The sequence below is a fragment of the Neltuma alba genome, unplaced genomic scaffold (genome assembly GCF_004799145.2).
Source record: "Neltuma alba isolate B1F8T4 unplaced genomic scaffold, ASM479914v2 tig00012234_pilon, whole genome shotgun sequence".
NCBI classification, from domain to species: domain Eukaryota; kingdom Viridiplantae; phylum Streptophyta; class Magnoliopsida; order Fabales; family Fabaceae; genus Neltuma; species Neltuma alba.
Genome location: NW_021636764.1, coordinates 6,163 through 32,438, shown reverse-complemented (window position 1 = coordinate 32,438; position 26,276 = coordinate 6,163). Strand labels below are relative to the sequence as shown.

The 26,276-nt window shown below is 33.2% G+C and overlaps 3 protein-coding genes and 1 non-coding gene across 5 annotated transcripts; 2 read left to right on the top strand and 2 right to left on the bottom strand.

The window, feature by feature from the left end:
• The first annotated feature begins 3,150 nt into the window (after positions 1-3,150).
• Positions 3,151-7,844, top strand: LOC114725237 (F-box/LRR-repeat protein 3-like). 2 transcript variants are annotated; one of them, XM_028911720.1, is made up of 8 exons: positions 3,151-3,900; positions 4,707-4,832; positions 5,191-5,295; positions 5,414-5,807; positions 5,885-6,014; positions 6,320-6,639; positions 6,705-6,955; positions 7,457-7,844. In XM_028911720.1, the coding sequence occupies exons 1-8, from the start codon at positions 3,262-3,264 to the stop codon at positions 7,508-7,510; spliced, it is 2,019 nt and encodes a 672-aa protein (XP_028767553.1). In that variant the 5' UTR covers positions 3,151-3,261; the 3' UTR covers positions 7,511-7,844. The 2 variants fall into 2 exon arrangements, with proteins under 2 accessions (XP_028767553.1, XP_028767552.1); XM_028911719.1 differs by lacking the exon at positions 7,457-7,844 and having other exon boundaries at positions 6,320-6,614; positions 6,705-6,894.
• Positions 7,845-9,656: 1,812 nt separating this feature from the next.
• Positions 9,657-9,728, bottom strand: TRNAQ-UUG (transfer RNA glutamine (anticodon UUG)). Its single transcript has one exon. It is a non-coding gene; the product is annotated as a tRNA-Gln (tRNA).
• Positions 9,729-11,009: 1,281 nt separating this feature from the next.
• On the top strand, positions 11,010-13,591 carry LOC114725238 (probable WRKY transcription factor 33). Its single transcript, XM_028911721.1, has 5 exons — positions 11,010-11,361; positions 11,463-11,588; positions 11,936-12,501; positions 12,598-12,759; positions 12,860-13,591. The coding sequence occupies exons 1-5, from the start codon at positions 11,095-11,097 to the stop codon at positions 13,248-13,250; spliced, it is 1,512 nt and encodes a 503-aa protein (XP_028767554.1). The 5' UTR covers positions 11,010-11,094; the 3' UTR covers positions 13,251-13,591.
• Positions 13,592-13,845: 254 nt separating this feature from the next.
• On the bottom strand, positions 13,846-25,759 carry LOC114725239 (CASP-like protein 4B1). The gene is made up of 4 exons (XM_028911722.1): positions 25,587-25,759; positions 15,966-16,328; positions 15,548-15,683; positions 13,846-14,294 (listed from the first exon to the last, which is right to left on the bottom strand). The coding sequence occupies exons 1-4, from the start codon at positions 25,757-25,759 to the stop codon at positions 14,103-14,105; spliced, it is 864 nt and encodes a 287-aa protein (XP_028767555.1). The 3' UTR covers positions 13,846-14,102.
• Positions 25,760-26,276: the final 517 nt, after the last annotated feature.

The window sequence follows — 26,276 nt, the reverse complement described above, 5'->3', positions numbered from 1 at the left end:
AATATACTTAATTAGCAAGGATATTTTAGGAATAACAACACTTATTTATTTAAATAAACAACTTAACTTACTTCCTTAATCTCCTCAATAAGTCAATTGGGTCTTATAATTAGGACCGGAGGAGTATTAAAAGATCATTAGATGTAAGAAAGAGCAAAGATAGTTATTAACTCCCTATAGCATGACCTAACATCAATAATTGACTTTCTTGTTGCTATTGTAGTTGCAAATTAGGAGACCATATTATAACTTAAATTAATGAAATTATAATACACAAATGAAATTTCAAACAAATTATTACACCCAAGTTAAAGATAGAGGGGAAAAAAAAAACTAACGAAAAATTGTCGAGAGCTATTTTAGCTCTCCAACATTGCATATTATTATTTCACAAATGAGGGATATGGTTTATAATTATCTTAATATGCAATGTAGTTTTTTTTTATAATTTTAAATTTTATAATACTCAGTCTGCTATGTTTATAATATAAAAATATTTTGTAAAAAATACTACTTCTTTCGATTTTCATATAAAATCTATTTAACTAATTTAATTAGATAAAAAAGTTAGAATGTTTTAATTATAAAAAATATAACACTAATATCCTAATTCTCTTTCTTAACATCATCTTTTCCTCTCTTACTTGATTGTGGTTAAGAGAGTATCAATAGAAATAGTTTAAAAAATTAATAAATATGATAAATAGGATTTACATTTTAGACTAAGATTAACTCAACAATTATGTTTTACATTAAAAGGCAGAGGAGTGCGATATCAATAAATCTTACCTCAAAATACCCATTATAATTTAACGGGAAGAGAAAAAGTACAAGACGTTACTGTTAAATGAAGGGTATTTTTGAAAATTTATACTGCTATTTGGAAAAAAAAAATTAGTGCTAAATTTTTAAAAGCATCTTATAAATTTTAAATTTCTCTCTCTCACGTTGTTCATTCTTTACTCATAAGTTTTTTTTCCTTTATGAAAGAAAAGAAAAAAAAATACTTATAGTTTAATTTAGAATCTAAAGAAATGCATCATAAATAACACAAAGGTGTTAAATCCGTTTAGAAAATACTCCTTCAATTCTTAATATATGATCTAATTATTAAGTTAATTTTAGTTTTAAATATAAGACCTATTTTTTATGTTTATCAATTTTTTCTAAATTATCCCTATGAATATTCTTTCAATCATAATCAAGTAGATGAGAAAGAAAGGATATTAAGAAAGATACTTATAGTATTTTAAGAAAAATATATCATATTTTTTATAATTAACTAACTTACCTAACTTATTAATCTAATTAAATTAATTAAATAAATCTTATATTAAGAATAGAGGAGTAACATCTTAATACTATTTTACTCAAATAAAACAGCTTGGATCAATTTATGTAGAATAAAATGTGTGGAAATGAGATGGCGTTGACCATTGAGCCAGAGCCGCGCAAGAATTGGCTTCCTCACCTCGATGAGGCTGTACGAAAACCGTACTATTTTATAGGATGATCTGGTCACTGCCTGCAAATTTAATGACCGTTCATACTTGTTGCCTGCAAATATGTTATATTTTTAAGAAATAATATAATATAATAAAAAATTGTTTCAAATAAACGGAAGTTTATCCGCAATTTTTTTCGCCATCAACAAAATAGTTAAGTTGTCTTAGCGATTCTTGTTGGCAGTAGAATCAATGTCATGTTACCAAAAAGTAATCTTCTAATCCTATTTACATGCCCAAAATTATTTTTTATTAATATAAGTAATCTCACCAAATTATTATATGAATCTAAGTTTATTTCTAATTTTTTCTTCAGTATAAACTTAGAGTTTTTTCAAGTTATTTAAAACCCTTTGACAAGGTGTTTTTTATGAGATTCAAACTTATTATTGACTTGATGGAATTTCTACCATTAGTTATCTTCTTCATGATTTGAGACTGTTTACTATTTCAATTAATAACTTTTTGGTTACTTGATTTCTAACTTATTATTTAGTATACTATTATTTTTAAAAAAATATATAGTTAATAGAAATAAAAAGATTAATATAATTTTTAGTCTTTTAAATTTGTTTTATTTTTATTTTGGCCGTTTAAATTCAAATTATAGGTTTTAGTTTTTGAAATTTCTTTTTATTTAAAATACTTGTTTCTATAATTCAATAAAAATTGAGATCATTTTGTCCCTTGAAAGACTAAAACTTATAGTTTCAAAACTTGAGAAGCCAAAAATCAAAATGAGAGTAAACTTGAGGAACCAGAAACTATATTAACTTGAAATAAAATTAGTAAATTTTACGATAAAGTTAATATGATTTAATATTTTCTTTATTTTGAAAAAACAGGTTGTAAGTATTTTATAAACAGAATTAAAAAAATATTTATTAAAGTCTTACCTATTAAATCATCATTTATTGACATTTTTTGCCAAGCTAGAGTAGGTCTCTTTCATATAAGTGGTCTTTAGATTTTATAACAATAGGAGTAGAAAGTGGAAGATTTTATTAGTAAGGGCATTATGGGGTATGGGTCTTTGTCAAAATTGGCCGTCGTACAGGCCGCACTGTAATTTGTCCTTCCTCGCATAATCCTCCCCCACATATCGTCTCCCTTTTCTAACATAATAACGTAACTGTCACTCCTTTTCTTTATTCCCCAAAATGCCCCTATCCTTTTCCGTCCTTACCTGTCCTTCTTCTCCGTACGGAAGTCAATCTACTCTTAATGACTTAAATGCCCTCCCTTCCTCATTTTCTCATTTTCCCAGATTATTACATGGGCTCCCCAAGTTTATCCCCCTACATTGTGAATTTCAAGCTCAACACAATCTTAAAAACTAAATTTGATGTTACAATAATTATATGTTTAATCTGAGTAAAAAATGGGGAATTTTGGCACTGCTCTTGTAGAATTAGAACCACAGAGAAACTCCTGTGAAATTTTGGCAACGACACGAGGATACTAATGTCTTTTCAGATCAAGGGGAACACAGAGATCAACGTCTGAATTCTCCGCAAGACGGCGACGAGGGCATTTCAGTCTTCCAATTCCCTGATTGTCTCCGTCTTCCTTGCTAAAAACAAAAGTCTTCTTAAATAATCTCGGCCTCGCCCTTTTAACGACCAGATTCATCACTCATAAGGAACAATATCTCTTTCAATAATCCTTTGTTCTGTAATCTCACAGATCTTCGCTGAAGAGGAAGCAGGGCTGCATACACTCGCAGATATCTTCCTTGTTCTCCTCCTTTATAGCCATGAAGAAGCAAAAATCCCCCGCGACGCAGAACCCGTTTGATGTTCTCTCTGAGGAGCTCGTCTTCAGCATCCTCGACCACCTTGATTCTAACCCGCTTGACAAAAAATCATTTTCCCTGGTTTGTAAGTCTTTCTATTCCATCGAAGCTAAACACCGTCGAACCCTGAAACCCCTTCGCTCAGAACACCTCCCATCAGTTTTAAATCGATACCCTTTTGTAACCCATCTCAATCTTTCCCTTTGCCGTCGAGTCACCGATGGTTCCTTGGCGTTTGTGGCAGACGCTTACAAAGCCACGCTCCAACGGATTGATCTATCCCAGTCCAAGTTCTTCTCCAGTAATGGGTTGCTTAATTTAGCTATGAACTGTAAGAATCTGGTGGAGTTGGATTTATCGAATGCGACGGAGCTGAGAGACGCGGCGGCGTCTGCGGTGGCTCAGTTTTCGAACTTGGAGAAGTTGTGGGTGGGGAGGTGCAAGCTGATTACGGACATGGGAATTGGGTGTATTGCAGTCGGGTGTAAAAAGTTGAGGTTGATTTGCTTGAAGTGGTGTGTGGGTGTTGGCGATTTGGGGGTGGAGTTGATTGCTATCAAGTGTGAGGAACTTCGTAGTTTGGATCTCTCTTATTTACCTGTGAGCCCTCTCTCTATCTCTCTCTCTCTCTCTCTCTCTCTCTCTCTCTCTCTCTCTCTGTTTCAATTTTTTCTTATCTCTGCTTGTCTGCTCTTTCAATCTTTTGGATGAAACTTGAAGTTCAGTTGATCAAGTGCTGCAATTAAATTATGTTATATGTATATCTTTAATTAACGGAATAATCTTACATGTATTTGCTGTTATTCTGGAAGGCAATCCGGAGACAAGGATTTTGTAGAGGAAGCTTGTGCTTTGGTCAATGCTATGCGCAATTAGGGATTTCGATTTTTTTAATTTTACAGCTTGAATTATGTTTGAAAACGAGGTAAATAATTGAATGGAGGTTAATTTTTCTATTGAAATTATTGGCATCATTAGTGGCCGAATCTGTTGCACATGGAACGCTGAGTTAGCGGAAGTTTTTAATAGTTGGTGATTTTGAGCTAAATAGCAAGGTTTAATGAGCACAATGTTGGTAATTACAAGTGGTGCTCAGATTTTTGAACCAGCTCTGCTGGGAAAAGAAATTAAGAAACAAAAGGTCTGGTAAAAAGTTGTTTAGGTCATTTCCTTTTCTTTTTTTTTGATGATTTTGTTTAGTTCATTTCTGTTTTTCATCCAGAACAAATGAAGTGATGTTTATCAGGTCCCACTGTTACAAAGAAATTCAGAATTAATATTTCTATTTTGAATTTTTCATTCAATTTTGAGTTAGACAATGCTTGATTACATCTTGTTTATTAAAATATTTTTGCGGGGTCATCTGGTTGAGATAACTGATTTCGTATGTTTCTTGTGATGGACAGATCACAGATAAATGTCTGCCATCAATTTTTAAACTGCAATATCTTGAAGATTTGGTTCTTGAAGGATGCTTTGGCATTGATGATGACAACACTGATGTCTTCAAACAAGGTTGCAGAACATTAAAGGTATATGTGGAAGGTTAGCTTGGCACTTTTAGTTTGTTAAATTGTCTGAACGGTAAAGATAGCACGAAGATGTTGTTGTTCGGCTTGTAATTGGACAGGAAGTGCAGGATGCCAGCTTTGACCTACCAATAGTTCACCAATTTCTGTGGCATTAGGAGTGTGAAAGTGGAAAGAAGCTAATTTATTTTTCCCTTTTTCTGTTTTATCAAAAAAAACAAATTGGTATAATGATTGCATTAATCTGTGTATTGTTCTTTTATTATTATTATTATTATTATTTTTGGCTCAGTATGGCTTTTTTTAATATCCCTGATGAACATGAGTTATCTAACATACTAACTAATGTTGCCTTATGCAGAAACTTGATATCTCTGGCTGTCAAAACATTACTCACATCGGTCTGTCTGCATTAATAAGCAGTTCTGGATGTCTTGAACAACTTAATTTAGCGGATGGTTCTCCTGTAATCTTCTGCTTCCTTTATAATTTTCAACACTTCAGGTTTTGAGATTTCGTTTTCTTTTTGGTCTTTGGTCCAGGGGATTCCAGCTGTAGCTAATTGTTCAAAGTTGATGATCCAGGTGACTCTTGCTCTGGCTGATGGGTTGAACAAACTTTCAATGTTGCAGTCGATTATATTAGATGGCTGCCTGGTTACCTCTTCTGGATTAAAGGCTGTTGGATATTCATGCTCGTCACTAAAGGAGCTGAGTTTAAGCAAATGCTTGGGTGTGACAGATGAAGCTCTCTCGTTTGTTGTTTCAAAACACAGAGATTTGAGAAAGCTTGATATCACATGCTGCCGCATGATAACTGACCTTTCCATTGCAAGCATTGCAAGTTCATGCACCAGTCTTACTTCTCTCAAGATGGAGTCGTGTAGCCTAGTTTCAAGAGAAGCATTCATCTTGATTGGACAGCGATGCCATTCTCTTGAGGATCTTGACCTAACCGATAACGAAATTGATGATGAAGGTTTTACATCCTCTCCATCATCTCCCCTGCAATTATAAATCCCATCAACTGTTATTCTTACCATTCTCTTTTTGTAGGTCTTAAATCTATTTCTTCTTGTGCCGGACTTTCCAACCTAAAAGTAGGAATCTGCCTGAACATAACTGACAGGGGGCTTTCCTATGTTGGCAAGTCCTGCCCGAAGTTAAAAGAGCTAGATCTCTACAGGTTTGTCCTTGAAATTTATGAGCTTTTGCATTTCTTTATTCCTGTCACAAGGTGAATAGTCTATACTTTCTTTCTTCCTCTTCTTAAAATTTTTATACCTGTAGTCTATACTTTCTTTGAAGACTTTGATAATGATTTTGAAATTACAACCTTGGTGATGGTTCATGCGTGAGCCTAAATGGCTCATGATCTAATTGGCAATGAAGCCCCTCTTGCTATTTAAGAAGTATTATTTGACGCACACACATACTCATAGATTGTAGAATTGTTATCCATGGTAACCAGAGATTATAATCTTTGTTCAGGTCGACAGGGATAACAGATGCAGGTATTTCAGCTATTGCTTGTGGCTGCCCCGAACTTGAGATGATTAATGCAGCCTATTGCACCGCCATCACTGATAGCTCCTTGATATCCTTATCGCAATGCCCTAAGTTGAAAACGCTTGAGATTCGTGGGTGTACTCTGCTGACTTCAGTTGGTCTAGCAGCTATCGCCAACAAGTGTACGCAACTTACTCGTCTAGACATAAAGAAGTGTCACAACATCGACGATAGAGGGATGGTTTCAATAGCTTGCTTCTCCCAAAACCTAAGACAGGTTTTCTCCTCATTCTTCACTTCCCGTAGTGACATAACATATGCAAGAAAGCTTTACTGGAAAAACTAATGTGGTGCCGTTTCTTTGCAGATAAATTTTCATACAGCTCAATTACTGATCTGGGTCTACTTTCCCTCTCTAGCCTTAGCAGCCTGCAAACCTTTACGGTTATCCATGTACAGGGCTTGACTCCAAGAGGACTGGCTGCTGCTTTATTGGCATGTGGAGGGCTAAAAAAAGTGAAGCTCCATCTTTCATTAAGATCGCTGTTGCCTGATCCTTTTATCAAACACATGGAAGCGCGTGGATGTGTATTTGAATGGAGAAATAAAGTGTTTCAGGTATGTAGCAAACTACCAGAACTAACTTTCTTAACTTGAACCTGTGGCAGCAGCAACACTTTCTTTACCCAAGCAATAAAAATGTGGATATCATTGCTGTACCTTGCCTTCTCCATAGACTTAGATTAGTACCATGATCTGATAATTTGGAACGTGTAATCAAATAGAAGTGAGGCTGACCTTTGGCCCCAAGTTTTAGTACTAGACTTCAGACTTTCAGAGAAAAAGCCTATTTTGGTCTCTGACAGTCCTTTGCCAGTTTTCTATAATTTAGTCCTTCAATCCTAAAGATAGTGGTGGTGTTTCACCCTTCCATTCAATGTCATTCAAAAATCAATGCCAAAGTCATCGAATTGTTGGCATGGACATTGTTTATCTGGTACCTTTAGCACTTCTATTGAATTTTTATGCATATTTTTTGATGGAGATAGTATGGAGGCATTATTGTATAATTACTGCTAAATCTGGTTGTTACTTAGATTACTTTTGTCCCATTTGCAGGCTGAAGTGGATCCCAAGTGTTGGAAACTACAGTTGGAAGATCCGACGCATTAGAAACTTTTCTAATCTTTGAATGCAAAATATGGCGGATGGGGGAGGAGTTTTCTCTTTTGTAAAGCGTAAAAGATCTTATTTTGATTGTTCATGGAGCTTTCAAAACACCTCAGAATTCGTTACACATAACGGTGTTACCCTTTTGTAAATTGTTGAAGCAATGTGGCTAGGTTAGCTTGAATGATACTCGCTATTTTGGGAGAAAATATAGAAATTCTCTTTGGAGCAGAGTTTATCTTTAACAGTGGGTTCTTTTTGAGACTAAATTATCAGTGTACTCGAATTTTTCTTGATCTCTTATTAAATGGCTTTTCTAGAATTATTCTGGGATCAATTAGAGTCATTGGCGTTGAACGAAGTACTAGATACAATTTAATAATATTATGTGTTTGCTATTATATTCTTACAAATTGATATTCGGAAAAAAAATCCTTTAAAAATAAAAATATCAATAAAAAAAATATGACTACAATTTAACTGTTAGGCTTTTTTTTTTTGTCCCTGGAGATAGCTCTCATGTTAGACTTTATGCTAAATATGTGGGAGCATATCTAGTGAAAAAACTATTTGCATATAAACTATACTTGTAGGCTTCATCCGAAATAAGACTCATTAAAGAGAGAGAGAGAGTATTATTATGAAAATGATACACGCACATGTATCATTTTTTTTCGTTAGAAAAGTCTTCGTTTTTTTTTTGTTTTTTGGGGAGAAGTGAATCAAAGGGGCTGCTCGTTGGCCTCTTTTATAAGCAACAATTATCATCCCTTTTTATCCCTAAATATAAGTAACATTTACAAGTGTCTTAAATTTTCATAAGAAGTTCCTATTGATTCATATTAATTACTTATTTTAATATTAATATATTTATTATCTTATTTCTCAAAACATCATCTCTATCATCACACTTTCTTTCTTTTTCATAATTTTTTTTATTATACTAATTTTTTATTCTCTTTCTTATATTCTCTCTCGCCCATAAACAAAGGTATTTTAGAGAAAAAACTTCTAATTTTTTCTATTTATTCTCTTTTACTAACTTTTTAATCTACGTAATAAAAGTCTAAAGTTATTTATAAAAAAGAACAAAAGGAATGTTTATGAATGAATTTACCAAAAATATTTTTTTAAAAAAACACACAGAACTCATTTCGAGGGCAATTACTTGCAAGAAAATAATTTCCAGCAAGTTTTAATCACAAATGAGTAGTTGTTATTTATTATCCTGAAGCTTGTCATTGTTGACTGTTCTATTATCACTGACACTTTTTAATAATTATGTTATTTACTTAAGATTTCACAATAATTCTTCCTTAATTTTATGAATGTAACCAAATGAGTGTTTGGCTAAACAAAAAAGTGATTTCATGCAAATTGAGACAAAAATCCTCTTATGTACTTACTTCATATACTATAAAATTACTTTTTAAAACCATGATGTGATTTCCACGCAATCACTCCCTCCTCTCTAAGTTGAAGGGCCAGAGATGAGAATGCACCAAGAAAGCCACAAACCTGCCGCGTAGACTTGGGTTGGGTTGTTGCAAACAGTCATCTTTGTCACCAATTGTACTAACATTGAATAGTACCCCTTGTTGAAGTTGTATGGTCAATCCCCCACATGTCTTATTTACATCCATTCAATAACTTCAATCATGAGAGTGTTCTGTGTAGGCCCCAACATGAACTACACATTCCTGGTTTGTGTGTATCGTATATTTCATCCTATTTCATGTTTAATATTCCTAGTATTGATTTGTTATAATACTAAGTGGCGCCATGTTGGAAGCAAACAAATAATATAATTATGCTTTAAAAAAAAATCATGTTCTTATGTGAGAGAGTATACAGCTAAATGGCTCATGGCTGAGCAGATCCTAAGTTTTGTATTATAATTTCTTTCAACGGTGGTTTGCTAAGATTAGATAAAATATAATCTAAATTATATTTGGATCAACTGTAAGCATAATAAGAGGATCATTTGAAATGTAAATTTTGCAAAACTTTATAATTTATTTGTGCTCTTCCTTTTATTATTTTGTCTCTCAAAGATTTACAAATTTCATAGTAAAAACAAAATCCAAATTATAGAAATATGAATCCTTCTTAAAATCCCTATGCAAATGAGAAGGTGGGTAAAAACAAAAGGTCCCACCGGGAGTCGAACCCAGGTCGCTGGATTCAAAGTCCAGAGTGCTAACCACTACACCATGGAACCTTTATTGACAAGAACTTTAATTACATATATTATATCTATTCTCCCTGTCCCTGCGGGCTTAATCACACTTGTGTTAGAATGATTAGCATTAAGTTTTCAATTGGAAAACTTATAAATTCCCATTACTAATTTACCGTTTATATCTGTCCATCATAAGAACTATAATTTTTTGATCGAAATCATAAGAATTATAATTCATGATATAAGCAAAGAAAAAAAAGAATTATAATTCAAATGACATAAACATTCCCCAAAATATTCTGTCTTTAGAATCAGAATTAGAAATGCTATTGCTAGCTTTCTTTTTTTGACCAGAAAAATTCTGACCTTTCAAGACTCGTTATTGTGGTAATTTACATTTCTAATAATAAATATATAATATAAATAGTAAAAGTAAAAAAAGTCCCCCGTTTTTTTAAGGGCTGAAACCATTCCCTTATCATTTGAACTAACCCAAGATGGCTTAAATACTTTTTATTAACACTAGATTTAATTTTATTATCAATATACAATATTTCTACCTAAATATAATGACACTGCATCCAAATATTGCAGAACATGAATAACAAAATAAAACTTTAGACATCTTTCAAAATCAAATCTCATGTGATTAAGTTTGAACAAATGTAAGAAGACAGAATATTGATCCAAAAAATACATAAGAAAACATTTATAAAATATTTTATTCTGGGACAATTTTTATATTTCAAATTTAATTTTTATTAACTTTTATACATCAATACAAAACATAAAAATTTATGATAAATCATGCTACAACATTATCTTCTGCTCCTATTTATAATATAGAGACAAAAATATTTTTTTATCATATTTATAAATCATGTCATTAAATTTTTAATATAAGTGTATTGTATATTAATTAAACGAGAATAAAATTAGAAAATGATTTAGTTTTTAAACACTTAAAATTTTTTTAGCACAGAGAAATATACTGAAAAGTAAGTTATAAATCATAATTGGGAAGAAATTAAATGGCATAGAAATTATGAATTAAATCGAAGAAATTCATTCAGTAAGTTTACAAATTTGGTGTGATACATGAAAAAGCGTGTAATTGTAATAAATTGGGACTCAAAAAAGGGTCCAGTGAAATGGGGAGAGAGGCATGAATTAGGGACAAGGATGGCCCGTAACAAGACACGTGGCCCCCCACAACACATCACAATCCTATTAACCAGCCAGCCGCCTCTCTCCTTCTTCCTCCTCCTCCTCCCCAGTCAAACCCACAAGCCTTGACCCGTCTTGGATTTTCCACAGTCAAACTTCCCCCCTTTTGAGCTTCTCCGAAGTATCTCCCCTGACTTCTTTTACATATCCCTCCCTCCGTCCCTCCTTCTCCTTTTATATGCCTTCACGCCCCTCTCCCTCATTTGAATTCAAACCCGAGCAGAGCTTCTCGTCTTCCTCTCATTTCATGACGACCTCCTTCACAGAACTCCTTTCCATGGATGATCGCTGGACTTCTTCTGAAATCCCCAAATTCAAGTCAACCCCGCCTCCTTCTCTGCCCCTTTCTCCCTCCCCTCTCTCCCCTTCCTCTTACTTGTCTTTCCCGTCCGGGTTCAGCCCCACCCAGTTCTTGAGCTCCCCCTTGTTCCTTTCATCCCCAAATGTGAGTTCTACTGTTCCTTTTCTTTGTTCTTGTTGTTCTGATTTGATGCTTTTGCTCGTTTTCTGATCGTGGGGTTTCTGTGTTTTTTTCTGTGGTTTTAGGGTCTTCCTTCTACTGAGACGTTTGATAACAAGGAGGAGCAGCAGAAACCATTCTCTGACTTCTCCTTCCAAACCCAATCCAAGCCGTTGTCCTTCTCGGAGTATTCTTCGAGCATGTTTCAGGCGGTGAGTTCTGTTCTATTCTTGCGTAACATGGACGACCTTGACTGGACTAGTTTCTTGTTTTTACTTCTGCGTAAACGGTCCTTTGAATTGTCTTCTTCCTTCTTCCCTTTTTTTTTTTTTTAATCTTTCCTTTGTCCTTTTTTGTCAGTATATTCAAAGTTTGATCTTTTCGTAACTAAAACAATATTCAGATTTCGAAAACTCAACGATTATATGCTGAAGTTGCAAGTATTTAACTGTCAAGAATATAAACGGATGTTTTTTGTCCTGACAGACAATAGACTATGTTATAATTCTCAAACTACATAATCAGAACTGACAAAATAATTTGTTGATGTTTCGTGCAGCAGGAACCACTGAAACAAGAACCATGGAATGACCAGACAGCCACAAAATCTGAGTATCCATCATTCTCCTCAGAACCACAGATACAAACCAATTTGGCTCCCGCTTCTGGTTATACGAACTACTCAAATTCGTCCCAGTCCATAAGAGAGCAAAAGAGGTCAGATGATGGGTACAACTGGAGAAAATATGGACAGAAACAGGTGAAGGCAAGCGAAAATCCTCGCAGTTATTACAAGTGCACGCATCCCAGTTGCAACATGAAGAAGAAGGTTGAGAAGTCCCCGGATGGACAAATTACTGAGATAGTATATAAGGGAACGCATAACCATCCCAAGCCTCAGTCCACTAGAAGATCTAGTTCTCAATCAATTCAACCTTCTTCCTCTTGTACCAATTCTGGTGTTTCTGATCAATCGGCGGTGACCCTGGGGAATCTGCAAATGGACCGGGCCTCTCTGCAAGAAGATTCTTCTGTCTCTGTTGGGGAAGATGACTTCGAGAACACATCACAAGCATGTTACTCTGGGGGTGATGACAATGACTATGGCCCGGATGCCAAAAGATGGTAAGGCCATATAGTATAGTATTACAATGTTAATACCCTGCTTTGATTTACATGACAAGATCTGATTCTGATTATTTTCTGTTCCCTTTTTGTCAGGAAAGGAGAGAATGAAATTGATTGCTATGCCTCCTCTGGGAATAGAACTGTGAGGGAACCAAGAGTCGTAGTTCAAACTACAAGTGAAATTGATATTCTTGATGATGGCTACAGATGGAGGAAATATGGTCAGAAAGTAGTTAAAGGAAACCCAAACCCAAGGTATTTAACTGATTCTGATAAAACCCCTTTTAAGAAACCTTGATTGCAATTTCTTTTTGTTACCATTTGGCTGAAACTGATCAAATGCTTGTATCTGCAGGAGTTACTACAAGTGCACAGCTCCAGGCTGTTCAGTGAGGAAACATATAGAGCGAGCTGCTCATGATCTGAAAGCTGTGATCACAACGTACGAAGGGAAACACAACCATGATGTTCCTGCAGCACGAGGGAGTGGGAGTTATAACCTGAACGCAGCTTCTCTGAACAACAACACCACCAGCAACAATGTAACCGCGCCAATAAGGCCATCGGCGTCTTCTGCACTGACCAGCTTTTCAGGCAAACCAAGCTTCACACATTCGCTTCATAACACAAGCCAGCCAACACCTGCAAGTCAAGAACCATTCCCATTTGACATGTTGCAGAGCCCAGCAAGTTTTGCATACTCTGATTTCGTCAGATCAATGGGATCGTACAACACTGATGCATGATACGCTAAGGCCGAGGATGAGAAGAAGGAAGGTTCATTCCTTCAGTCATTATCGTCCAAAAGGAAGGAAGCGTCTATACACAGACATGGCTTTGTATAACACATACGATATTAGGCACTTATAGAGGAATAGAAACAAAGAATCATGGAAATAATAAGGGACAAGAAGGATTTTAACAGTCAACATAAATGTAGGACATAGGAGGTGGTACAGCTGATGATTTATGTTATTCTTTTGTTGTATTTGTTTAGTTCGAAAGAGAGAGATTTTCATGTAGACTTGACGTATTTGTGCCACTTCTTGCCTTCAATAAAGATTATTAGCAATGAAGTTTTAAATTTCATATTTGCATCGCCTCAGCCCAGGAAGTTAAACACGCCCACACAACACAACAAATTTCTGCTACTCACATGAGTTCTAAACTGTTGTCTTTGAGATATTGAATTGTGAATAATGATGAAATGCCTTGCAGTTTTAAGGATGGATAAGACTGGGTAAAAATTGCAGTTGCCTTCTGATTTGGCGGGAGTAAGAATAAACAAGGTTCAGAATAGGCTCACCGTGTTAAGAATTAGTCAAAGGATATACAAAACCATTGAACGGAGTCAAAAGTTTCCTTCCTTTTTTTTATGATTAAAGTGGAAATTTTTATTCAGAAATATAAAAAGCGAGGTCTAATGACATGAAAAGCTTTAGAACTTTGAACACAAAACACTACTCTCACACTCCAAACACCTCTTACAATCTCTTTCATTCTTCTTCACACAAAGGTAATGTACAGACAAACAAAGGTATGATGGATGCAATCTAAGTATGTTTAAGAAATGAAAGTATATATAATTATGAAGAAGTTCAGATATAAGATTGGGTTGATAATTTGTAGCCAGAAAGAAGGGAGGAAGCAGCAGCAGCAAAGAAGGCCAAGAAGCAGAAGCTAATGGCTGCAGCCGAAGAGTCTGTGAATATATTGTCAGATCCTTCCCTCATCCTGTTTGTCAATGGAACCGCCGAAGATGATGCTGAGATCAACAAATACGCCATTATCTGCATTCACAAAATCAGATGATCGCTTACTATAGGCTTCAAAAATTTTAGCATTTCTTAATAAGATCACCTATTCATTTTTTAATTCTTTGGCCTCAATAAATCAATAAATCACCTTTCATTGACTTAGTAAGGCATTTCTTTTATAATATGATAGTAATGGTGGAAGTCCTTGGTAATATCTCGTTCTTAAGTTATAATGTCAATACAAGATGTACAAGTGAAAGACTCTTTAGTCTTTACAACAAGGGGAATATAATAACACTATATATATTTTTTAATTAGAGCCATTTGACAAACGAACATATTTATTCACGACAATTAAATTCTTTTTTCTTTTTTTAATTTAGACAATGAAACTTTCAAGTTTGAACCATTCAAATGAAGTGTCTGGTCTGCCTCCAAAATACAGGTCAACTTAAATTATACAGGGGGGCCATGTGTAGGACCCAATAACTTATACATTATATAAAATTTATTTATATACGCTCTCAGTCTTTAATATAAGAGCTAGTTGACTAATTTAAGTAATTAAAAAAATTAGTTAAATTAGTTATTTTGTAATAAATAGATGTTATCTTTCTTAAAATATCCTTACTAATCAAGTATATTGACTATAACTATTATTATTATAAGAATTATTTTGAAAAAAAAAAATATTGAGAGTCAAAGTAGATTGAGACTTTATATTTAGAATGAAAATAAAAGTTAAACAAACTCTTATATTAAAGACAGATAGATGGTATTATATATATAAACTTTACAAGTAGGATCACTAAGAACCAGTGGGAAAGTTCTTCCATATGAACGCACTTTTATATTACTTGACAAATAGACATTCATTTTCAATCCCTTCGTGGGGGTAACTTCGAACAAAGTCTAGTTTCTAAGCTACCTATTCAACCTTTTCAGAATTACGAGTGGCTCGTCTTAATTAATAATCTTTAATTAAATGGTGTGACGTGCTCAATAATTGTACAAGATTAAATTATAAATAAACTCCATATATATTTGAGGGTTAATTACTTAATTAAATAAATTCATTTAATTATTTAAATACGCAATTTTCGTCGTGCGTCCTTTATATGTACACAGAAGTTCTTTTTTTTTTTTTTACCGGCAAGATTATTGTCCTTAACTCACATAGAATAATCATAACCCGCCAACTTCTGAAAATCTTAAGAGGACATATATGGCATTATAAAAAGAAAAAAGGGGCCGGTTAATAGAAATTGAGGAAGGAATAGGAAAACCTGATCTCCTATGAAGTCCAACGGCAAAGCTGTCCTGGGATCCAGAAAGTTCTTTCCGGTAGAGATTTCCTGAACTTGCCGGAGCACTTGGCCGCCGGTGTACAGTGTCGATAAAATCGATATCGCCAGAACATACCTGTGCGGAATTACGGATGCATATTCAGTATCCCAGAAACAAACAAAACTGAACTTCGATTTAAATTTAGAAAGAAAAAAAAAGGGTTCTCCGATACAAATGCTCCGTAGCTAGCAATTTTGGAGTTAAAATGAAGAACATAGCAACCCCATTGGCATTTGCGGTGATTGACAACGGAAACAGTAATCAAATTTTCATGAAAGCCTAGGAAATTTCAATCCATTCGACAAGAAATATGGAATAAAAAAATGAAAGGAAGATAGAGATGGGAGATTAAATTGCCTATATTCCGGGTATCTGTCGAAATTTTTCCAATCGCCGTGCTTATTGGAGGCCATGACGATGAAACTGATCAGAGAGAAAAGCAGGGCAATTCCTCTCAGTACCAACGAGCCTTTCTTCAACAAATCGTCCCTCTTCCATCGCCTTAATATTCCACCATCTCCGCCGCCAATTCGCGGCTGCGTTTGATCCTGCTCTAAATCCGGCAAAGGCGACGCCGGTGCCTGTTTGGCCGGAGAAGATCGAAATTCGTCTTTGTCGGTGAATCGGGAAACTCCGACATCTCTATCCGAATAACAAATTCGGAAAAATGAGAATGAAGGAATGAAGATGAAACTGAAAGAGGGGAATTTGGATATTTTGCTTTAAGACAGGAAAGTGTGATCTGTGAATGTTTTCGGTTGAGAAGTTTGGAGTGAGAGCAAATCGTTAAGGTAGTTAAAGAAGGAAGAGAGTGAGAGCGAGGCGTGAAGTGTAATGGCGGGATGACGTGGCGTCGGATGAATGGCCTTAAGAAGCGGATCACGGCAAGGCATTCCCTCTCGATATGCGTGCCAGCTGTACGAAGTGGACCCACCACCGAAACGCCCAAACCAATGTTCTATAAATCGTCGTTTTTGTTTCACATTCTGTTGTGGCTTCTCTTTATAAAATATAAAATAGCAACATTTCAAAACTTTTAGTTTTTTTTCACATGTTGCTTCAGAATTGAGAAAGGGCATGTCTGTTCTCCTGAAAGAATAAATACTACTATCTCATATCCTAATTATAAGAGCTAATTCACTAATATGAGAAGATTAAAAAAATAAGTTAAGCTAGTTATTTGTAATAAATACGTATTGTTTTCTAAAATATTCTTACTAATTAATTGTATTAATTGTTATAATTACTATTATTAGAAAGATTACCTTGAAAAAAAATACATAAATATGAGGAACAAATTAGATTGTGGTCTTATGTTTAGGACCGAAATAAAAGTTAAACAAGATCTTATATTAAGGACTGGAGGCAATACTTTTGGTCTTAATTACAGAACCGTATTTATAAATTACAAATGAGGTCTTATAATTAAAGTCAGGGTAATGTAATAAAGCCAAGGGAGTATTCGAAATTCTTTTGGCTTTTGGTTTAGAAATCTGTGACTGTAAAATATGTTTGAAATGGGAAAAATAGTATTAAAAATAGAATGAGTGAAACAAAGCGTGAACTTATTTCTCGGATCATTTAAACATATATAAGAAATATTTGTATTTGATTAAAACTTCTGTTTGGGTGTTGTTTCCTTTTGTTATAATGGTAATATTTTTACTTTAAAAAACTGTATAACACAGAACTTAATTGTTTCTTTAAAGCGGTATGTAGATAAGAAATACAATCCAAAAGGTTTGAAGTTTATCTTAAAGATAAGTAAGTAATGCTCTTCTTTTTTAAAAAGGAAAAAGAAAAAAAATTAAAGTGTTTTAACTGCTGGTTTATTATTATAATATTATTTATAAAGAATCCTATTACGCATATAATTGTGATGTTTTGAGGTAAAAGAAAGTTTTGGCGATGTAACGTGGATCTGTGGGGCAGTCAATGTGATCTGAAGTTGGGCCTAACGGGCCAGCATGACCAACCCATGGGCTGGGCCCAATGGAGAAGAAATGGGACTAATACTAAAAGAGTGGGAAGAAATGAAGAATTTTGGGTATGGCTTGACATATGCTTCTGGCTCTCCCTGCGACAGAAGCTTCGAGATCGGTCTCTCATTCCACCTGCTTCCAGCTCACGCTGATTTGGATTCCCTCACAAAGCGGCTGCCCGCTGCTTCATGATCAACACATCCCCAATTTTTTTTTTTGTTTCCTTGGTATCTGCCAATTCTTTATTAATATTATATATATACACACACTACTTCCTATCTTAATTATACTACCTCTCCGATCCTTAATATAAGATCCTATTTGACTTTTATTTTGGTCCTAAATATAAGACTCCAATCCATTTTGTCTCTCATATTTACTCAATTTTTGCCAAGATAATCCTTTTAATAATTATAGTTTTAGTCAATACACTTGATTAGCAAGGATATTTTAGGAAAGACAACACCTATTTAGGACAAATAACTAACTCAACTTACTTTCTTAATCTCCTCAAATTAGTCAACTGGCTCTTATAATTAGGACCGGAGGTAGTAAGATCTAGTTTATAGTCTATAAACAGAGTTTTATAATTAGGACTGGAGGTTGCATTATAAGCTTGTTTGAAATGGCAAAATAATCCTTTTAGAGTAACTTCTAATTTTAATTTGTGGAGTATGAAAAGTATTCCCTCTGGTTCTCATTATAATCTTCAAATAACTACTTACGAATAACGAATAATTAGTTAAAAGTAATGAATGGGTTAGAACTATATTTTTGTTTTCAAAAATAGCCTTATGATAAATGAGAAAACAAATAAAAGAGTATGTGTGGAGAAATATGAACAAAAAGATTATGATAACAGAGAAAATAAATAATTAAAAACAAAATAAAAAAAAACAGATTGAATGTTAAAACAAATTCCAAGTAAAATTTATAAAATAAATCATATTTTTTACGAATTTAAAACTTATAAATAAAATAGGAGGGAACAGGTTAAAAACAAGTACTTTTGACTTTTGAGTGTGCCAATCGTCCAAACCAGCGCTAAACATCCACCAGAGCTGATCATATTCATAGCAGCTAAAGTACAAAGCTCTTACCATAGGGCCGTGTTTGAAATGATAAACATTATATCATGCTCCTTCCAATCTTTTTTTTTTTTTTTGTGGGTAAGGATATACCAGTATTAATTACTTTACATTAATTTAAAAAATAATTAATTTTTATAAAACTTTACTATTCTTAAAATTACCATTAATCATCTTTGGCCAAAAAAATTTTTTACCATTAATCACCAAGATTGAAAATGTAAAATTTATAAAAAGTTATGTCACAAATTAATAAAAAATGCCTTATAAATAAAACTAGACGAAATATATTTTTAAAAAATTAAACAAAAACCTGTAACATTTCGAAAATCTAATCAATGACTTTTGAGTCGTTTTCAGGCATAAAATCTTGCAGGCTAAGTTTTTATTGGACCCCAAAAGGCTTTTGTTTGGAAGAAGGGAAGAATAAGAGAATGTGTAATGCGGGACACTTGTCATGAATAGTTATGTAATTTACTGGTTATTGGAATATAGACACTTGAAAATGACAGCCAAACAAATAAAGTACAATGAATATTCCCTTCAAGAAAAAGGTATTAAATCAAAATAATTATATACCCCTCGGATCCTTAATATAAGAGTTAATTGTTAAGTTAATTTTGGTTCTAAATATAAAAGCTATTTCTAATATTGATCAATTTTTTAAATTACTTTTATAGACACTCCTTCAATCATAATTAAGTAGAAAAGGGAGAGAGGATATTAAAAAAATGATTATAGTGTTTTAAGAAAAAGATGTCATATTTCTTATAATTAACTAACTTATCTAACTTTTTTAATCTAATAAAATTAATTAAATAGATCTTATATTAAAAATCGGAGAAATACTCAATATATAATTGTGGGCATATGGATACACCAAACGTGGGCCAGTCCAAAAATTGATTCCACATGACAGGTAAGAGAGCACGCATTATTAGATGCCAATTATTGTTATCATTATCTTCAAAAAATGATTGGTTATTCCAAATATGCCTTCCTTTTTATGTCGCCTAATCCGATTAAAAAGCAAACATAAAGAATATAGGTTTTTCCCCTGCCTTGCCTTGCCGGCCTGGATTGTATGCCAAGTTAGATGAACATTTTAAAAATTTCAAAAATGTCTTCTCTTGGAAATATTTTTTTCCTGCAAAAATGGTTTGTTTTAAACCTGATGTTGTCAAATTTCATGCATGATTAAATTTGTGTAATCATATGATATATTCAAGCAATAGAAAAAATATATATAAAATATTTTTCATTCTTTTCCTTCTCATCCTCCATGTATTACAAATTTGCAATAGCTTATTTTGGTTTGGCTTATAATATGTAACTAGTACTAATGATGGGTTTTTTTTTTTTTTAATGTGTAAGGTTGCATGTTGAACCCCTCTCTAAGAAATAAATAAAGCTACGTATTTGGTTTTTTAACAGTGTTTCAATTTAATCCTTTAAATTTTGAATAATATTTTTTATAATAATCATGGTTATTTTAAAAATTAAATCTAATATATTATATTATTATTTGGTAGCGATTTATCAACATTTAAAATCTTATTTATGTGTCATAAATTAAATCTAATATATTATTTTTTTATTAACAATTTTAGAGTTAGGTAACTAAAAATATACTTTTTAAATCTAAGAAACCAAATACCTTATATAAAATTAAATGAGCAAAATTATACTTTTGCATAAAAATATAATGATCACATTTGCTATGATTAGAAAAAAATAATTATTCGCCATGTCTTGAGATTTAGGAATATTAAGAAACTCAATGTTGATAAGTGTCAAAACTATCCACATCGCTATCTATGGTTTTTGTTCATTTCTTCCTATGTGATCTCTTTCCATATTTGTAGACACAACATGAATCTACTTAGGATGAAATCTAACATTATTGAAAATCACATATTTTCACATTCTATTATATCATTCAAAGCTTGAGTTTAGACATGCACTTTCTGTTGTTTCCTAAGTCAATTCACCATGAAACCATAACAATATCATACAAAAATCATACGAAAACACCTACTTTTTTTAAATATAAAATTATTTTAACAATATTTCCTAAATTTTTTACATATTAATTAAAAATAGCCATCTTTTTTTTAATTTTAACAATTCATTAAAAAAAATCTCATATTCAAGACGGGGATAAAAAGTTTATAATTTTGAATAACAATATGTTTCAATTAGAAGTTTGTATAAATATTAATTGGAGATTTACTACTCCTTCTTAGTTACAATTTTTGGAATGGATATTTTTCTCCTTATAAACTACATTTTAAATGTATCTAAATATTTAATGCATTTTTTTATTTTTTGCTTTTAATTAGTTACATGTTTTTTATTTTTATCTTACTCGTTGTTTTTCATATTTTCTACTCATTGTCTCTCCTCTCTATTTTTTCACAAACAAAAGTGTTTTTGAAGAATAAGTTATAATTCAGTTATTTGTATATTTATATATAAAAAAAGAAGGATTAGTTTTGACAAAAGACAGGTATTATTAAATGGGAGGAACGAAGACAACAGGGGAAAAAAGTAAAAATAACGGCTATCGCAGGCTTTTTCTGTTTTTTGTTGCGCCCACTGGAATGCTCGCTAAACGCCGACCACCGACTCAGCCAGTCAACGGTAACCTCCGTTTGCCTTTGCCGCGCAATCTCCCCTTTCACGCGTGGCGCCGGCCTGGCCTGCTTGGCTGCTTCCCTCTACACATTTCTAAACATACTACTTGAAAATAAAAGCGTAATGTTACCCCTATGCTAAATGCTTCCTCACATCCATTCTTTTACTCGTGATATTTTTTTAGTGTAATTTTATTATTATCTCCGATTCCAATTATTTCTCCGATCCTAAATATAAAACTCTTATACTAGTATATATAAGATTAGGTTCTAAATATAAGACTCGTAAAGGTCTTATATTTAAGATCGAAGGAGTATAAGATTTCGTTTATAGTCTATAAACGAGATCTTATAATTAAGACTAGAAATAATATTATCTTGTTTTTCAATGTATCAAAATAAAAAGAACAGAATGCTAAATGTACATCAGAAATAAAATTGGACTTAAGATTATACTTTTAACCTTAAAATAAATAGAAAGAGCCCACCACCAACTGGGATTGGTCTGAGTGGTAAGCGGCTTGATTCTACTTAAGTGAGGTCTCGAATTCGATTCCTCATGGATACTGAAAATCTATAAAACTCTGGTGAATCGAGTGGAACCCAAAAAAAAACAGAAAGAGCCCAATAAACAATAGTTCCGTTTGACCGAATTGAAATTTTTGAGAATTTTTTAAGACTGAAGCTTGATGTGATGAGTTCTTGTACTAAGCGCAACGTCAAAAAATAACAGGACGAGTGAGTGAGAAGTGGCAAAAAAAACAAAAAGATTTCATTCATCAGTTTCCAATTGCTGTTTACAGAACAGCACGAGAATTTCTCTGATCCCTCTTCCATTTTTGACCTTTTTATACTTTTTCTTCCTTCTTCTCCAGATTTCTTTTTTAGTTTTTAATTTATGTTTCGTGAACATTTCCTCTTATTCTAATTTCGGCATATTATACTTGTGTCCCGTTCTCTTTTTCTCCTTTTTGTCCCCTTCTTTGTTTTTTTTTATTTTTTTTTCATTCCACTCACTTTCTCAAAATAAGAGCACAATTTGCAACGAGATTTTCGTGCACGTCTGGTCCAGGCATCAAATTACTTAACTCGCAAGGCATCATCTTTATTTTTAGACTTTCTGTTTTGAAGAAAGATTATATTCTTTTTAAAGAAGTGAATTGGATTATAGAGAATCTGAATTGGAATCAATCAAAATCTCTCACGCTCCGTATCAACGATTCACTTGGAAAATTTGACGAAGCTATGAACGGACAGGATTGCTCCGAGAACAAGGCTCGTGCAGATTTGCGTAAACCCCACAACACCAAATCCATATTCAAAGCTGAACCATGCCTCCCCCACATAAACACACTTCTAGATTTGTTATCAACGACGTCGTCCCGGTCTTAATCAGCATATCGTAATTGAAATTAAGATTTACGTCAGCCGGCGTCAACTTCAATTTTCATCACACTTAAATTTCATAATAATAATGAATCCGGACCTGATGTTAGTTTAAATTCAGCAGTTAGCAGTTGATTATTATACCATTATAATGGTATTGCAATTACTTATAATTAGAATTTAATTATGTAATTAACACGGAAGCTTGTAGAATTGCGTCATCATCTTCGTTCATGAAATTAGTGGCGCCAACTGTTTCAATTAGGTTACCAACATGGACTTGCCTCTTTACTTTGCTCCACTATTTCTCTTTCCTTTTTCTTTTAAAAAAAAATATAAAATGGGTTTATTTTTTAATGTTGGCCAATTAGATATTGCCAATCAATTAAATGTCACATCTTTGAGTTGTTACTTATTATCATCCCAAAGAATGATTCATACGGTTCTTAGAATTATGAGTATTAATTTTAATTTTTTTTTAAAACATAGGTATTCTCTTATTGAAGGTATTCCTATTCGAAACACTGTTAGGCACTAAATGTGGGTACCTTTTACAACCGGGATTCAAACCTTAATTCATCACGTTGGGAGGGACTAGCTTCTTTCTCTACACCCAACCCCTGTTGGTGATTTAAATTTTTTTAAATTTGAATGATAAAACCTACTCCTCCATCTACACATGATCCATCAAGTCTCATCATGATCCATTATGTCAAATGGAATAGAAAGGCCTGGCCCTTGGCCTTTCTGGAACTCTCTACGTGTCCTATTATGTATCTATACATGTATGTATAAGCCAAACTTCACAATTTTATATTCATGAATTATAAGTGTATTTAGATAATCTTAGATTATATGCAATGTTCAATGCCCACATCTCATTTGGATTAATTCAATGGCAAAAAAAATTCCGATTAATTCGTATGGTTTATAAAAGTCCTATTTACCATTACGATTAAAATCACTTATAAACAAATTTCATGTAAATTAAGACAAAACTCATATATTTACTTTGTATTCTGTAAATTCTTATTAAAAAATTATTTATAAACTGCTCTAAATGGGCGTAAAGTGTATCACTTAACCATTTGGCCGAACCAAACAAATACGGACGGAAGAATAAAAGTAGGCTTTTTTACTAATATACTGCAAACAGTAAAACATATTACCAAAATCCTGCAAAGTGAAAATTATTTACCAGAATACTATACTTAAAATCGTTCATGTAAAGAACGAGTTTAAGATTGTAAGGAAGTCGTTCATGCGAAGATGAATTTTACCTTTGCTATTTGTCCCATTGTCCTAACAAGTCTGACACATACATTATTTTGAATAAAAAACTAAACTTCATCACACATACATCGATTTTGCCTTGCTCTCTCCTCTCTCTTCTCTCCTGCCACCGGAATCAAACGGAATATTTGAAAATTGATGAGTAAGGAATAATTTGAAAAAACACACGGTGATGGCTATTTGGGGGAGGAAAAAATGATTGATAGAGGTAATGTACAAATTATGGGATGGAGTAAAATAGGAAAATCAAATATATACTCACTTAATTCTTAATGTAAGATTTATTTATCTAATTTAAATAAATTAAAGAAACTAAATTAATTACTTGATTATGAATATGAGAAAGAAGGTAGATAAATGACTTACACTTAGAATCAAAATTTACCCTCAGACTAAATCCTACATTCAAGATAGGGGGAGTATATTATATCAAAAAATGTAAAAGTATTTTTTTCCCAAATGTAAGACTTTTATCTATCTTAATTCTCATATTTATTATTTTTTCTAAATATAAGACCTTTATCTATTTTATTTCTCATGTTCATAATTTTTTTTTCTAAATGTAAGATCTTTATCTATCTTATCTTTCATATTTATATCTATCTTAATTCTCGTATTTATCATTTTTTTTTCAAAAATATAATATTTTTATTTATTTTATTTCTTGTATTTATAATTTTCCCTAAATGTAAGACCTTTATTTATATTATCTCTTATATTTATAATTTTTTTTCAAACTAAAACACTTTTACATTTTTTGATATAATATATTCCTCCTGTCCTGAATGTAGGACTTAGTCTGAGGGTAAATTTTGATCCTAAGTGTAAGTCATTTATCTACCTTCTTTCTCATATTCATAATCAAGTAATTAAAATAAATATTGCTTCTTCAGGATTAAAAACAAAAAAGTTTTAGGGAGTTGATTTGGATAGATGAGCATGAACTATCTAATCCATGGCAATTGCGTCATTTAGGAGAAAAGGAAGGGCAATTGAGGAATCAGAGATGGAGACGCTTCCTTCGTCTGCGCAGCTCCATCCGCATTCGCACCGCGTGCAACCAGCTATCCCGGTCATCCCTCCACGCCGCGTTACTGCTTCATCTCTCTTCTTTCTTCCCTTTTCTTTATCTCTTTTTCTCTGCAGAAACTCTCCTCAACCCCCACAATCTCATCTCCTGAAACTGACTTCTCTCAGCTCTCGCACAGACCTCCCACTAATGGTCTCACTCTTCTCTGCTTCCTAGGGTCGCTCCATTTCTCGCAGCCATGTCATCATCCCGTTTTGCTCCTATTTTCGCTTTCTATTCCCCCATATCTCCCTCCCTCTCGTCCAGAAGACCCGTCCTCATCGGCGCTAACCACACCTCCGCTCGCTTCTCCTCCCGATAATTCTCTTCCTGGAAAACCGTACCTTTCATTCTTTTTCTCCTTGAGTTCTTCACCAAAGAAGAAAAACTCCGGCTTTCATTCATTTGTTTATTTTTTTGTGCATTCTTGCGTGAAATCAAATTTTTCTTCCGGAAAGGTGTTAAATCTGCTGCAATGGAGACTGCCGCTGCGAAGCCCGGCTTTCTCAGGAATATTCTCATACGGTTGCTTCTGTTTGGGGTTTTCATTATTGTCGTTCGGTTTGCTTATGTCATCACCATCGCCGGCGAGTCTTGCAACGTCGGCGACTTCTGCTTCTTCTCCCTTCCGGAGTCTCTCAACTTTGTAGTCGCCGGCTCGCGCCGGGGTTTTGGCTGTCGAGTCCAATGAGGCCATCGTTAGCCGATCTGCGGCGCGACCGGAGGTTTACTCGAGTAAAGAGTGGAATGAGGCCGTTAGTTTCTACTCATCCGTGTTCAAGGATCACGTATCTTATGGCTATAGAATCCTTTTAGGGTAACTTCTAATTTTAATTCGTGGAGTATGAGAAGTATTCCCTCTAGTTAATTTTCAAATAACTATTCACAGATAATGAATAATTAGTTAAAAAAAATGAAAAAACAAATAAAAGAGTATGTGTGGAGAAACGTGATAAGAAAAATTATGATAAAAAAAATAAATAATTAAAAACAAAATTAAAAAATATTTTAAATGTTAAAACAAATTAAAATTAAAATTTATAAATAAACCTTTCACAAATTTAAAATTTATAAATAAAATAAGAAGGAGTAGGTTAAAACAAGTACTTTTGACTTTTGAGTGTGCCAATCATCCAAAGCTCTTAGCACAGGGCTGCGTTTGAAAATGATAAACATTAATTTAAAAAAATAATTAATTTTTATAAAAATTTACT